General features: G+C 40.1%; 1 protein-coding gene across 2 annotated transcripts; it reads right to left on the minus strand.

Annotated features, from left to right (window-relative positions):
• Positions 1-1380: 1380 nt before the first annotated feature.
• On the minus strand, positions 1381-11934 carry cnot2 (CCR4-NOT transcription complex, subunit 2). Of its 2 annotated transcripts, XM_080436948.1 has the most exons (16): positions 11815-11934; positions 10405-10533; positions 10232-10307; positions 9927-10074; positions 9552-9734; positions 8393-8472; positions 7970-8095; positions 7079-7102; positions 6658-6782; positions 6415-6532; positions 6037-6193; positions 4982-5043; positions 3831-3880; positions 3609-3709; positions 3173-3317; positions 1381-1961 (listed from the first exon to the last, which is right to left on the minus strand). In XM_080436948.1, exons 2-16 carry the CDS (start codon positions 10519-10521, stop codon positions 1875-1877), a joined length of 1599 nt encoding a protein of 532 aa, XP_080293074.1. In that variant the 5' UTR covers positions 10522-10533; positions 11815-11934; the 3' UTR covers positions 1381-1874. The 2 variants fall into 2 exon arrangements, with proteins under 2 accessions (XP_080293074.1, XP_080293075.1); XM_080436949.1 differs by lacking the exon at positions 7079-7102.
• Positions 11935-14925: the final 2991 nt, after the last annotated feature.

Below are 14925 nucleotides of genomic sequence, written 5' to 3' on the forward strand. Positions count from 1 at the left end.
TCCCTTTTCACCAGTGGTTGGAAGTACTCACATTTTTTACTTAAGCAAAAGTATCAATACCACAATGTAGAAATACTGTTACAAGTAAAAGTCCAGTATTAAAAATGCACTTGAGTAAAAGTATAAAATGTATCAAAATATGCTCTTAAAGTACCAAAAGTAAAAGTATTCATTACACAATGTCCCATTTCACAAGTGTTCAAAATGTAGAAAACCATTTGAAAATAGATCTAGAAGCGAGCTTATAGATCTTCTATTTTCAAATAGCCAAAGTATATATAAGGCTGAAGTAGTGTATGTTTTGTAATAATCAAAATCTACGAAGTTACAAGTAACTCAAATTTTCAATTAATTGTAATGGAGTAGAAGCACAATATTTGCCCCTGAGATGTAGTGGAGTAGAAGTTAAAGTATCGAAAATCTGAAATACTCCTCTAAAGTAAATAAAATACCTAAAAATTGTGAAGTACAGTACTTAAGCCAACCCAGAAACAGCTTATGTTAAGGCCACAAGTACTTGTTTCTAGATGTTCCATTAATGATGCTGCCTAGAACTGAACGAATATTTGCAGTTGGATTATGTTAATTATGCATGATACGTGCATTTAACATTAAGATGAGAGACAGATTCAGGAAAGCCTTTTCTGCTTTAATACAAAGAAAAGAAGCTTTTAACTTCGGAAAATACAAGATTGGTCTGGATTCTTTTTTTTTTCTCTCCAAATTATTCACTTTTCCTATGAAACACAGCTGTTTAAACAGCTTAGATTGCAATATGTCCATTCTTTCACTTTGGACTCTCGCTTGTTTGAGGGATGTCGTCCTTGGTTGTTGCTGAGAATCAGGCTTATCCTTGCTTGGCTTTTATTTTAAAATTATTTTGTTTATAAGTGCCCACATCACTGAGTGACACCCTGTCCAGCAGATCCAGAAATGTCCCATTATATCCATATTGCATCCATGCTCACCCCATAAAAACGAGGTACAAGGCAGGGCAAAGTTTCCTCCAAAATAGATGTCATATATATATACATACATATATATATATATATAGCAATCATATATACACATTCGTACATACATATATTCATTCATGTGATGCCAAGAAACTAAAAAATGTACACATTTATTACAAAATTGTAACAAAGACTGGAAAGTGTTTTGCTTGCACTGGAGCAATGAAACGTGGTAAAGAACCTCTCGAGGCCTTGTCCACACATTGTGGCAACTAAAAGTCTCTGATTTACACCCACATTTAGTCACAGAAATCAGAGTGTAGAAAGAGGATGTGTAGATTCAGAAGAACTAAAAAAACAAAAAGGTGAGGAGATGAAATAGGATGCATGTGGATAGGCTGTAGTTCCAAAGTAATAGGGAGTGTTCACATGAAAAAACACAAACACATTTTGTGTTCTTTTATTACTAAATATAGTGCAACAATAAACATCGCATTTCGTATGCCCTTTCACTTGCCTCTGAGGATGGTACGTTGCCAGCATAGAATTTTTCTGTTCCTAACACCTTTTGGAAAACAGGCGTAACCCTTCAAGTGTTTCACATTGTCAAGTCCTTCTGCCTTGGACATAACAGGCTTCAGATTTCAAGAGACGTAAACAAAACACAGACCCTGCTTGAAACGATAACAAAAATGAGGAAAATAAGGAATAAAAACAGAACAAGTGTTTGTGTTTTTGGGCAGCACGCAATTTAGAAAAGGCAGGGCAATTTCGTTCTCTTGTATGGCGGCAAAGCCCCCACCCTGCAGTCAATTAAACAAATCCTGAAGGAATAAAACCCAAGATGTTTAGACCACCCTCCCTGGGGCTAGGGCCATTTTCCTGGGACAGCTGTAGTTCTCGGGACAGGTCTGGGCCTTAGAAGGCCTGCTGGGCTGGGTTGTAGTTGAATGTTGTCGGCACATGAGGCCTCTCTTCCAGCTTGTCGTATTCCAGGTGAAATTCCTGTTCATGGAACAGAGAAGAACTTCAATTAGCTAACATGTAAGAAAATAAAACTATTTCCTACTGGTTCAGCTAGTGAGGTGGGGCTTAGCATTAACCTTGTTCAATATATTTTTCCATAGTCAGGATTTTTGTAAAAGAAAATAGTTTTACAATATTGTCCAAAATGTAAATTGTAAAGAATAAATAAAAACAGCCACTGAGTGGCGCAATTGAGTTGCTTTAACCAATTCAACCCTAGCGTCTCTATTGTGGGCAATGCATTATGGTCAAAGATAGGTCAACACTATGGTGAAACAGGTCAACGACTGGCAAAAATAGCTGATCTAGAAGTTCACAAAGATTCACGTTGTGATGCATTGTGAGCTTTTAGGTTGTCTATTTCCGCTATTTGACGTACCATTAAGTATTTAGGGTTTAAGTGGTTAACCATCATTCAGTCTGACGCATCAACAATGGAAGGTTGAGATCAATTATGGGCGATAGGTACTATTTCCCTTGAAAAGTCAGCGAGGTGCAGTTGGATAATGCAGGTCTGTCATCTTACTCAAACTTTTCAGTAATATTTGGATGAGATCGGGTTGCATTTGCAGCGTGTGGGCGTGCTGCGTTATTCTAACAAAAAAGGACATCATTAAAACAACTTGAAAAACTAATGATGTGCCTCTTAGTCACAGCATAAGATAGTTGTAATGCCTCATTTACGGTATACTTCATTGCACGCCGTGTTGGGCACTGACAATAGTCGATCTACAAGGTCACAACGCATCAGATGGTGATGCATTGAGCTTGTAGATTGGCTATTTTTGGTGCGCAACACCAGTGTGCAACCAAGTATAAATCAGGCTGTAACGTGAAACCTGAATGAGCCTAGAGCTGCTCCAGCAATCAACACAAGCCCACAGTCAGCAGCATACAGACAGCAGCGGCGCTGCAGCACAGGAGAAGGCAACTCAAACACACAGGGATAAAACCAATGCATGCATTTAGTAGCGTAACATAATTGATAATGGGGATAATGTCATTAGATTATCGTGGGCAATATCGGCAATATCGTTGTCCAAAAAAATCCTACTTAGCGTTATAATCACACATGTACAGTTACAAGTTTCTGTTGCAAATTAAATTCTTAGTCATTCCCCATAAATTTTGATAGCTTACAATGCAGGAGGAAAAAAAAAAAAAAAAAAAAAACAAGAGCTAATTTTTACCTTGGCCACCTTCCTCCAGTTAAGACAATCGAAGAAGTAGTAAGTTCCCCTCTCGTATGCATTGGTCTTTAGTGTCGGCTCCATGCCGGGTGCCCTTGTGATCCAAACCCGCTCCTCCTTGTGGTACCGCCAGTCCCGGTTAAAGCTAGAAAACAAAAGAGGCAGATGAAAAAGGCAGAGAGGAAGCAAAAGGAAAAGACTTGCCATTTGAACGTGCAATGCAACTTGAATGCAAAGCATGGACTAACGATTAATTGTTGTCGTTTTTTATTCTTTTGCATCGTATAGTAAATGCTGTTTTTGTTTTTAATCTCTTTTAATCTGTTCATTTTCTTTCTTTTGTACTCTATTGCATAGCATTTTTTGATGCATGAAAAGTGCTATTAAAATGTACTATTATTTAAGAAAACGTAAGACCTTTCTCACACACACTTACAGCTCTACTGCAGACAGAAGCTGTAGCAGATCTCCACCATTCATGTAGTACAGGTAGAATAGCAGGTCTTCACCATATCGAGCTAGTTTGATTGCAGCCAACTTAAGATAAGACAGGATTGGAGAGGAATATAGAGAATTAACAGTATTGATCAATTGACACCTACATATGCTACACGAATATTACAGCTAATTGTAACACTGTTCAGGTGGTTCAACATACCTTGTCCCTTATGTGAATGTTGGTTAAATACTCTGAAGGAACATGGAAGTCTGAAAGAGAAGAGGAAGACCAGCAGACAATTAAGTTGTGAGTCCTGAAAATACTGTAGTTGTACGCAGTGGCGTACCCACTGTAGAGGCAGGGCAGGCGGTCGCCTGCCCAACTAAGATCTCGCCTCCCCTAAAAAATCCAACAAGCTTTGAACTGAGCAGATTGGACCTTCCGTTCCAGAGATAATGGCCAAAACAACTTGAAAACTGACACTTTCACCGGTTTTCGATCGCCGATTTTCCATTCAGTTAATTCTTTTTTGGGGGTAATATTAGGGGGGAAAAATCTCGCCTGCCCTAAATATAAATCCTGGGAACGCCACTGGTTGTACGTCAGTGAAAACTGAAAACCTCTGGGAGTCTGTGGCTTTCATTATGCTGGCCCTCATTAATCATTGCTGATGTCACACCAATGCTTGCAGTCTGAGGCAACAGAGCATTATTATACAATGTCTACGTGTCACCAAGTTAAAGGGTAGTGCAAGTGATTATTTTTTGGTTAAAACTTAACGTTTTTTAATGCTATAGTGTTTCTCAAGCGCTTTAATATACAGAAAATATTTTTTTACATAGTTTGCCAATTTAATCGATTTATCAGATTAAATGTTATACTGTTCCAGTTCCAACGCTGTCTTCTCATCAGTCATCACTTCCAATTTCACTTGTTTATCCTGTATGAGTTCTCTCTCCTGATTGGATCAAATTAATATCCTAACCTAAAAAAGCATTTTCTGTTTAGTAAAGAGCTAAAGAGACAGGGAGACCCCTGTTACTGAACAAACACTATATAGCAATGATTACAATCACAACACAGAGCTATTTAGAACTTATCTTAACAACAAAAATCACTTACTGCAGTTTTATTTACAATACTCTGGGGTTTCACTACAATACTTAATATCTGAGACTGTGAAAAGTCAGGTAACATGAACGTCTCTCCTTAAAAGCACTAAAGCAGTCATATTACAACAAGATGATCATTGCATTCTATCCATGCCAGTGCCTGACACAGCATGATAGTGTTAAGGACTGCCATATCAAGGCTAAAAGTAGGATAAAAAACACTTAGTGTCGTCCACATAGTTCCAGTTGATGTCTTACCAATATCTTGAGGTCGACAAGGTGCTGATGCCCAAGGGGAAGCAAACTTGGGGTACAAATTTCTGTTGGGAAAGAGTCATATTCTTTTTATACATTTGTATAATCAACAGTGCAAAAGAAAAATCTAAATTCAATATCTAAAAAACAGATTAGAACTCTGACAGGTCAGAAAGGGCCACATAGAAAGTCAAGTGGAGTGATACTAAATGTTCACCTGGTTTTAAATTGGATTGGAAAGGGACTCCTGTTTATCCAAGGTTAATGGTAAACTGACCCGGCATTTTCCCCCTTTGTTGGGGAATGGCAGCTGCAAAGCGCACAGACTATGCCTCACAATGAAGAACAATCTTTAAACTCTGCTACATACACCTCATATTTGAAACGACAGAGAAGGGGGATGTCGAAGTGTAGCAACACACATCATGTTCAGATATTTGTTTGCCTAGCATATTTATGATTATGGATCATACGGTAAGTAAGGTGACGGATATTCAGATGTTTCTTTGTGTGATAAAGTTTAAAGCTGCAATCGCAAAAGTTTCATATCCTACGCGGGATGAGACGAAACTTCTACCACTCTTCCTAGACTGAATCCTTGCTTGGCCAGGGAAGATACTGCGCTCAATCGCTTATGCAGTTCAGTCAGTACTAATTGTCAACCAGTAGGTGTCCTACTACCTGGTCTACATTTCTCAATGGAAGAGTACGCAGACCACCTCCAACCACAGCAGATGTGCTAGTTATATTGTATTAATATATTCTCTACCATACAGATAGGTTAAAATAAAATGTTCTAAATAAGTCAAGATTGCAGCTTTATATTGTTAATGGCTCTGTTCTATTAAACTGACAAGACAAAGTTTATGCACACAGGCTACGGTTTAAAAGTGCCAATGTTTTTCACAACGAGCCCCGAGGTCATAAGAAAAATGTGGTTGGGCGGCTTATGGCTCGCACGTTTCATATCTGGGGCCCTAAATATGCTTCACATCAATGTACCACTGACAAGACTGATTATGGCCTTCCCTGAAACTTTGTTAGGCCAGTTAACTTACTCAGGTGAGTTGAGGTTGAGTCCCAGTGTTGTAAGGTCACTTCCCAGTGCCAAATGGACCATTCCAGGATCCGTCTCTGCCGCCCGAATGAATGTCAGCAATCCAATCATCCCAAACTGGTCCGTCACCATTCCCAAAGGAATGTTCGTCACCCGACCTACAGGCATGAGATACATTTTAGACTTGAGCACAAAGTCACAATATGAGAAAGTGTTTGAAATCTGGCTATAGGTGTGTACACAGCACGAGAAAAGAATGGTACATGCGCAAGCCTATTTTGGAGACATATTCTGTATCATTCAGGGTCTATTCATCATATATAGAGCATATCATTTTAGTAACCTTACAGGAACTCATACAGTGTACGTATATTCATACCATCAGACAACACCTGGATCCCTTTCTTCAGGTTGTTGTTCTGTGCTGAAATTGTCTTGTCTCCAGGGAACTTGGGCCCATCTGTATTGGATGTGCTCTTGCCAGTGGAATTTAAGTTCTGAAAGAGAACACAAGAGTGAGTCAAACCAGCATATTTACTGTCAAAACCATTACATTACCCCCTCCATAGATTACAGGAGACATGCACAAGACATTGTCATAGAGGTAATAATGCCCACTTACGGTTTTACTGTCATCGTTGTTCAGCGAAGAGTCCTTGTAGTTGGAGCCAGGCAGTGCAGGGAAGTCCTCGTTGTGGATGGAGAAATCCTGTGTCTGTTCATTTGAAGGTTTTGTCACCATGCCAACTAATGAAAAACATTAAGTGAAGATGATGTTTTACAAGCTGTGATAATGAACTGTAAATAAATGTTTTGGTAACACCCCAATTCTTAGCCAACTATCCAACCACTGACATCCCTAGATTGGACCCCACTAATGGCAGACTACCATAAATGATACAGGAAAACAGCTAAATCTACAGCCGATTGTGGGCCACGGACGGTCAATGGTGGCCCGACATGGTGTGTCGGGTCGTTTAAGGGTGGTATGCTGCCTGGCAGTAAGTGCTGAATTAGAAATTAATATAAGGAAACAAAAGTACCTTGTGCATGTGTGAAACCAGTGCCTGTAGTGAAGATTGATTGATTTATTGAATACTTTATTAACAGTTTGCAAACAAAATACAATACAGTTCAATACAAAAGGATGCTAAAAGGATTAAACCCAAGAAAGCACTATGGCTTGTTTCCATTGGGGTCATGTGTATTCAATTCATTGAAACATTTGACAGACAAATATACAATACTATGCAAAAACATCTTATAAACGAGTAGTAATCAAAAAGAAAAATATGTACAGTAAACAATTCTGGGGGGGGGGGGCATTTCGAGTGATAGGCTTGACTTTTTACAGGGGTCATTTCCGAATTGCAGCCACGTGTAAGTGCTCTTTTAGAGCAGTTTTGATGGAGAGTAAGGATTAACACTTTTTATGACTGTTGGTAGGGCATTCCACATTTTGGTGGCATAGCAGTAGAACAAATTTAACCCCTTGTTTGAGCCAAATCTGGGTTGAACATGATTTGTGAAGCTCCCTCTGGTATTGTGTTTGTGGACGTCTGTGACGTTTTTGAAGTAGAAGATTTGCACAACATTATGGTGATTGGTGAAATATGGGTATTTTCCTCTCACAGCCATTATTTGTCTTCATTAGATTATGCACGAGCTGTTAGTGGAGTTATTATATAGTACTTTTTGCTCTTTGGTAACTCTAAGGGACTGGTCATTCTTAGCTTCAATAGTTTTGGACAAAGTTAAGGAGTTGTGCAAGCAAACAGTGTTCTGTGGACAAAGGAAATAGATGCGCATTTCAACTGGCATGAGGTTGATTAACAACAATGTTCATTTTAGGGTGCACTACTTCTTTAAAAAAAAGTACCCTATACTTCTTGATTTGGAAACATAGCAGACTTTTAACTACTCTAACAACTTACCGTAGGGAGCCCTTCCAGCTAGTGGGTTGAGCAGTGGTGTTGGGTTTCCACTCCCTTCCCTCCGACTCCTGTCCGCTAATGCAGGGAAGTCTGACAAATCCAGTCCCGTTACATTTTCACTTCCATCTGTAAGGATTGAAAAGCTTGTAGTTAAAACATGCTAGAGTTTTCATGTTGTTGCTGCTAAGAAAATAGTGATAATTTCTTGAGCTCCATAAAAGTGTACACTAAAAGACAGTGCTGTGCAAAAGAGAGCAATCACATATACAGTATATATATATATATAAGTCATACCACATAAGTAGTAATTGTGTACAAAGACAGTTACTATTGATTAGTAACTGTAAATGAAAGTATGTAACCATACAAATCAACATAGTGCCATTGTACAAATGAGGATGTAATAGAAATGAATGTAAAAACCTGTGCCATTGAAGATGTTGCTCGATAGAGAGTTGTTCATTCCAAAAGCCTGATTGCGGTTCATTCCAAACCCTGACATGCTGCAGATGGTGGGAAAAACCCAAATTTAACAACAACAAAAAGCCTTGGCTAGATATTCAATAATTATAGATCACCGATGTATTTTGCTTTATCAGACGTTATCCAACCAGGGGCCAGCAGCCAGGCCTGAGGATGGATACCTAGGACTACAACAAACGAACGCCAAGGTAATCATTTGTTTATCCCTTTATATAGTCACAAAGATGAGAAAATGTTATTTGATCAACACAGCAACCGTGGTGACCATGTTTGTTAAGGTCACTCACGGTCACGGTTCATTGTGCAGTGGCACTTTTGCTTGCGATTATTGGTCTACTATGGCCAAATCTGCCCCATGGCTGTCTGATATCAGTTATCACCCTCTTGGTCCTTTTATCACTCCCTTCACCCAGGGCAACTAAAAGCTGGGTATGGGATCATATCAAATATTGCAAACTGTGTTACCGTATGCAATACAAAAGATCTCAAATTAGATCAATTGTTATGAATTCATGCATTTGGCATCATAAAGGATGTGGTGATATGATTGTTTTTCCCGGAGAGGCCACTATGATTTGCTGTTTGTGCTTTACTGTGGAATGTATTTGTATACAACGTTGCATATGGTGTAATTTAATGTGCTGTGATTTTATATGGCTGCTACCTTGGATACTTGGCCAGGTCTCTCTTATATAAGAGATTTTTTTATCTCAGTGGGACTTCCTGGTAAAATAAAAATATTAAATATGCTAATTTCCAGTCTGACCTTAAAATTGAATTTTAAGGAATTGTAAGGTCATTTTAAGGTGTGTGTGTGTGTGTGTGCGTGTTATTCCATAAACCATAATAACTATTGGCTGTATTAGGCTAATCCCATTGAAAATGATCAGTGTTTTGTAAATCCTTTAAGAGCTGTTATCCTCAGACATAAAGTATGCAGTGTGCAAAACCTGTGCAAATTTGTAAATAATAATAATATTTTTTCTGAATGGTGTATTTCAGATTGACAGAGTTCAGAACTGGCAGACAGGCTACCATAAGCATCATCATAAGAGTATGCATATTCATGTACACACAAAATAGAAGAGGACGAGTCTACCTGTTTATGGTGAAGGGCTGGCGTGCTGGTTGTTGCTTAGGCATACAGATGATGCTGGGTGAGCTGCGATTGGGGCTTCCCAGCCCAGAACTCCCCATACTGTTGGTCCTGCCACCCATGCCAATGCTTTGGACAACCTGCGAGTGGTTTAGCATGTTCCTCGTGTTCATGGGCAATGCCCCCCTATTGAAGCATGTCTTATTCAGTAGATTGAATTTGGGTTTTTTCCATATAGCATGTCTAACAACTATTAACTGTCATACAATGGTACTACCAGGTTAAAAAAAAAAAAAAAAGTGCATGTACGTATGCGCGTATGTATACAGCACTTGTATACATGCCAACATACATGAAATGCAAAACCCTAACACACACCTGCTTGGCGATGGAGGGGTATGGAGGGACATGGGGGGCACCCCCGTTGTGGGAGTGATATGACTTGGTAATTGGTTGCCTTGCGTCAAATTGCGATTTAACTGAGGCGTACTGTTGCCCATGCCCCGTATCGAGAAGCCATGTGCACCTGAGAGGAGAGGACAGGAGGAGAGTGAGGAGGGAGAAAGGGAGGTGAGAGAAGAGAAATGATGTGACCAACCCATGTCTGGAAAAAATATATCGTACATATAGTATGCTCAATCCATATCAGTCACAATGGGAATGGGGTTTTAAACTTTGCTTACTTTGTGGGCCACCGTACAAGCTTGCACCAAGCTGTGACAGTTGACCCGACGACGATGGTGATGGAGATGACAACATCTGTAAGTCAACACAGAGAGAGAAAGTGTGGGACCACAGGGAAACCTCCCTCCTGTAATGAATGATGAATATTGATGCAAAGACAAAAACAACTCACGTCTTTGTCCGACCGATGCGTGAACATCGACGGCTGGCTGTAGTACATGCTTTCATCAGGAAAGTCGTTATCGACTACCTCGACAAACTCTACAAACTTCTTTCTAGAACCGAACATGCCTTTCGTCACCTGGAAAAGACACATCAAGAAAACAGAACAGTAAAATTAAACTCTGTGACACTGTAATGCAACTCTGACTGTCGAATGGAACCAAATGGATTTGCACGTTAAATGAACACCCAGTATTTTACAGTGTAGTGCATAAACTCTTCTGCAAGTAGACTATATCCCACCAGCCATCTGTGCTAAATTTAAAGCAGTAGTTGACCCAAAAATGTTCTTATTTTCTATCAATTACACACACCATGAAGCCTTGAATTCATGGATATTTCTTATGTTTTTTTGTCGCTTTCCTAAGTCAATAATTTGATGACAAAGTACTGGCTCAGGAATGCAACAAAAAAAATCGCGATGAATTCAAGGCTTCGTGTGGTGTGTATTTGATAGAAAATAAGTAATTCTTAGGGTGAACTACTCCTTTAAATCCAGCAGCTTTCAAACTAATTAACTCTTCGTGCAACTAATGCGAATGGAACCAAACACATCATGTGGACAAGCTGGTCCAAATAGCCATTATTATGACATGATGACACAAACAGTAAGGAAACTCAATGTACTTGACTGCTACCAAGCTAACGTTAGCCTACAGTCAGGCTAAGTACGGATGGGGGGCTCCTGTCTGTAGCGCAGCAGCAGCGTCAGCTACTGCTACTGCTAGCCCAAAATGTTAGCAGGCAGCTTGCAGCTCAGCCGAGCCCAGGGCTCCCTCTACCCGGTACCGGAACATCAAATGTTCCGGTACTGGGGAGGGAGCCCTGGGTGGTCCTGTGAGATACTTTAAAAAAACACAAGAGGCCAGTGGGTTCGGCTCCGCTCCGTACCGTGCTATGCTACACCACCACCCGCAACTAGTTAAAGTTCCCCACACACAGAGAGCCTTGGAGCGGGGGTTGCGTGCTAACACAACTAGCGCTGCTGGTGGCTCTGATAAAAGTTCGGGGGCCTCCGTGTGAACTGAACCGCACGCCCGTGCGTCGTCGGCTCGGCGAACCCGGGGTTTTGAGTCTCGCGTTCGGGGTAGCTCTGCAGGCAAGACCCGGACTGGAGCCCCGAGAGAAGCAGGAGGAGGAGGAGGAAGAGGGGACTCGGCTCGCGCTGTTTAGGGCTCGCGCTCCACCATGCAGCGCGAGCCGCTATATTGGGGCTCGCGCTGCATGGTGGAGCGCGAACATCCGCTCCTCCTGCATCTTCAAAGCAAAGCCCCCACCCCCCATGAGATCCAGAATTTCTTATTTTGTTATATGAGTTTATAGTCGCGTGAAACGCAGGAGAATAATAAGCCCCCCTCACCGCATCAATTTAACACCTTCTCTCTGTCTGTTTAGATCCAAGATGGCTGACTGTGTGTTTCCCTCAATGGAAAAGAGGAGAATAGCCTTTACCCTCTGACCTTACAACCCTGCAGTGACCGCTTCCGTACACAGAATGTAAACAACGCGTCATATACACTGTGAAATCCAGAGTGCTCGTTTGACCATGTGACATGTGCGACTCCCGAGGGTGACGGTGTACAAATGGAACACCCTCGGAGTTAAATCAACACTCGGGATTTTTACTTTTACAGCAGCACCAAAACCAGATAGTGGTGAAATATTGTATAGCACTCAATACAAATGCTTTATTAAGCAAATCGTGTCCACAAATCCAACTACTAACAACGGCTACTTATATGCCTTTGGTAATAATGCAAGCTTTAACGTTTGGTAATAATGCAAGCTTTAACGTTTGGTGGAAGCAGACAAATACATCCTCATTCCTGTAGGCTACTTAAGCTTTCTCAACAATGTGGTTAACAATATGAAAAATATTAAATAAATATGATAGAGGTGAAATAGTAGTCATGAAAAAGGAATAATAAAATAGACAAACAGCCATGACTAATGATTTATTCCCTATAAGCCCAAATGGGTAAGACACTTTTAAAATGTCATAAACAATTATCAAGCTAACTTCTAAAAGAAACACCCATAATCAGAACTGGATCCCTGAACGGGTCTCTATAAAATTGTGCAGACTGTACCAGCTAGCTTGATCTTAAATTTCAGAAATTACAGCACAAGCGGTACGTTCTATACACTGCATGGTTATTGAAGACCCCCTTCTGTCCCCTTTGCACTGTACAAGATGAGAAGGTCCTTTATTTCAGTGTGTGTGTGTGTGTGTGTGTGTGTGTGTGTGTGTGTGTGTGTGTGTGTGTGTGTGTGTGTGTGTGTGTGTGTGTGTGTGTGTGTCTGTGTGTGTGTGTCTGTGTTTTGCGTTATTCCATAAACCATAATAACTATTGGCTGTATTAGGCTTATCCCATTGCAAATGATCAGTGTTTTGTAAATCCTTTATCCTCAGACATATAAATTATGCAGTGTGTTGGTTTAGTGCAAATAGACTAGTCACCAGAGTGTGTGCATGTTTGACGTATGTGCACTGCGTAGGTTGGCTCTGGCTGTGGCACTGACATGCATTTGCATGGGGGTGGGGCGGGGGGTGTTGAGGCAGTTTTAGGGGCCCAAATACTTGGGATCCGGACCTGCCCATAATACAAACAAGGTGGTGTTAATAATAATTACACACCATAAGAAACACCAAACCACATAATTAGGCTTAGAAACACAAGAATAGAGAAATAAAAACATCTACATAAAAAGTAGAGATTGCCTTCTTTTCCAGGCCATAGAAATAAAATCACCAGTCTTAAATACTTAAATAACCACTCCAACTTATGTCTATCATTTATCCAGACCAGCTCAGGTTTTTTCTTTGGCATTTCATCACCATGGAATCCTCAATGAAATTCATTTTCTGTATCTTTCAGATAACAAACATTGCACATCCTATTCTCCTCAGGCATAGCTGTGTACCGGCTGACTTCAATAGCAAGGGGTCCAATATTAGTTCTCAACTGGCTTCAGGAAGTGACAGGACTCAGGACCATACTGCTTCGTATGAACATAAGGTTTAGACCTTAATGTCATTTGACCATTTCTGAAAGGAAACGTTTTGTTTCAGCCTATATAACATTACAGCAAAGTATGTTCTGTAGATATACCCCAGAGGTCAGGCTCCTGACCTACGGACCATGTGGCTCGTTGTTTCCCAAGGCTACTTACTATGATTCATAGAGCTGTGAGTATGGGGAATAGCCAATGTCTTTACAAAACTTCATTTTAACGATTATTGCCCCTACAGCTCTCCCAACTGAGTCTGCCAGCATTCCAATCCCTACTTCATATGGCATTAATTCATTCAAAGTAAAGCTCAAGTAGATGGAGGAATCAGTATATTCCATATGGGCTCCAAATAGCTCCAAATAAAAGATCTGCTGAGATCTTACAGTACAGTTTTTTTTCCCTAAAATGCATAATCTGAGTTTACTCTGGTTGATCATAAGCCTCCATTTAGCGCACCAGAGATTAACAATATTTAGCATCTTCCACAGATTATCTTCTGACTCTGCTAGGAAGATAATATCATCCACATAAAGTAAGTGGATGGTTTGAAGCAGGCAGGTACCTTGCGTTCAACCACAGTTGACAGGGAGACAGAGTCCAGTCCAACTGCCTTTCATGGACAGCTATGGTCCCACTAGCTCCCTTGATGTGAACACTTCAACCAGTCAACCATAGCCACAAATGTTTTAAGAATGGGATAATGTATATGGTTCATGATCAATATGGCACTTTCTATGCTCAGCTTTGAACACTCTTGTTGCAATTCATATTCATATTTGATAGCTCTATAAACAATATTGTCATCAAAATGGGAAGAGGAATCAGGATGAAAGTGTTCTGCTCTTTCATCATTCCCTCTATAATGAAATCAGTTATTCATTCTTTAGTTCTTTAGTAATCTGGTCGTCAGCTACAAAATCTGATTCGAAAAGATTACAGGTTGCTCAGAATAAAGCGGCTCGTCTGGCACTAGGATGTTCATACAGGACAAGTATTAGCTATAAACATGAACATCTGGCATGGCCAATGGTTGAACAGAAATTATCGGTGAGTCTTCTAATGCTACTGCGGAACATTATTAGCACCAATAAGCCGTCTAGCTTGGCTCACCAGTTACAAATGACTTCTGAACATGGGTACAACACCAGAGGATCAGCTTCTGGTAACATAAGAACAAAAACAGCACCAAAAATTACATTTCTAAAACTCACTGGTCAATATAACTCTGGAATGCTCTGCCCAAAAACATCTTATGTACAATCCATAACAAAATTACTTTAAAAAAACACATCAAGAAATACCTTGTAACTTGTCAAGTATGTAACTGTTATTTGTGTATTTGTTTAATTTTACTGGGCTGTTGGATTTGATTGTATAATGTGAATTTGTCTTTTCGTATTCAGTTTTATTTTTATTGATATTTATTTTGTTTTATTTTACTTTTATTTGTATTTTT

The sequence above is a fragment of the Gymnoscopelus braueri genome (genome assembly GCF_963280865.1).
Source record: "Gymnoscopelus braueri genome assembly, chromosome: 9".
In the NCBI taxonomy this organism is placed as follows: domain Eukaryota; kingdom Metazoa; phylum Chordata; class Actinopteri; order Myctophiformes; family Myctophidae; genus Gymnoscopelus; species Gymnoscopelus braueri.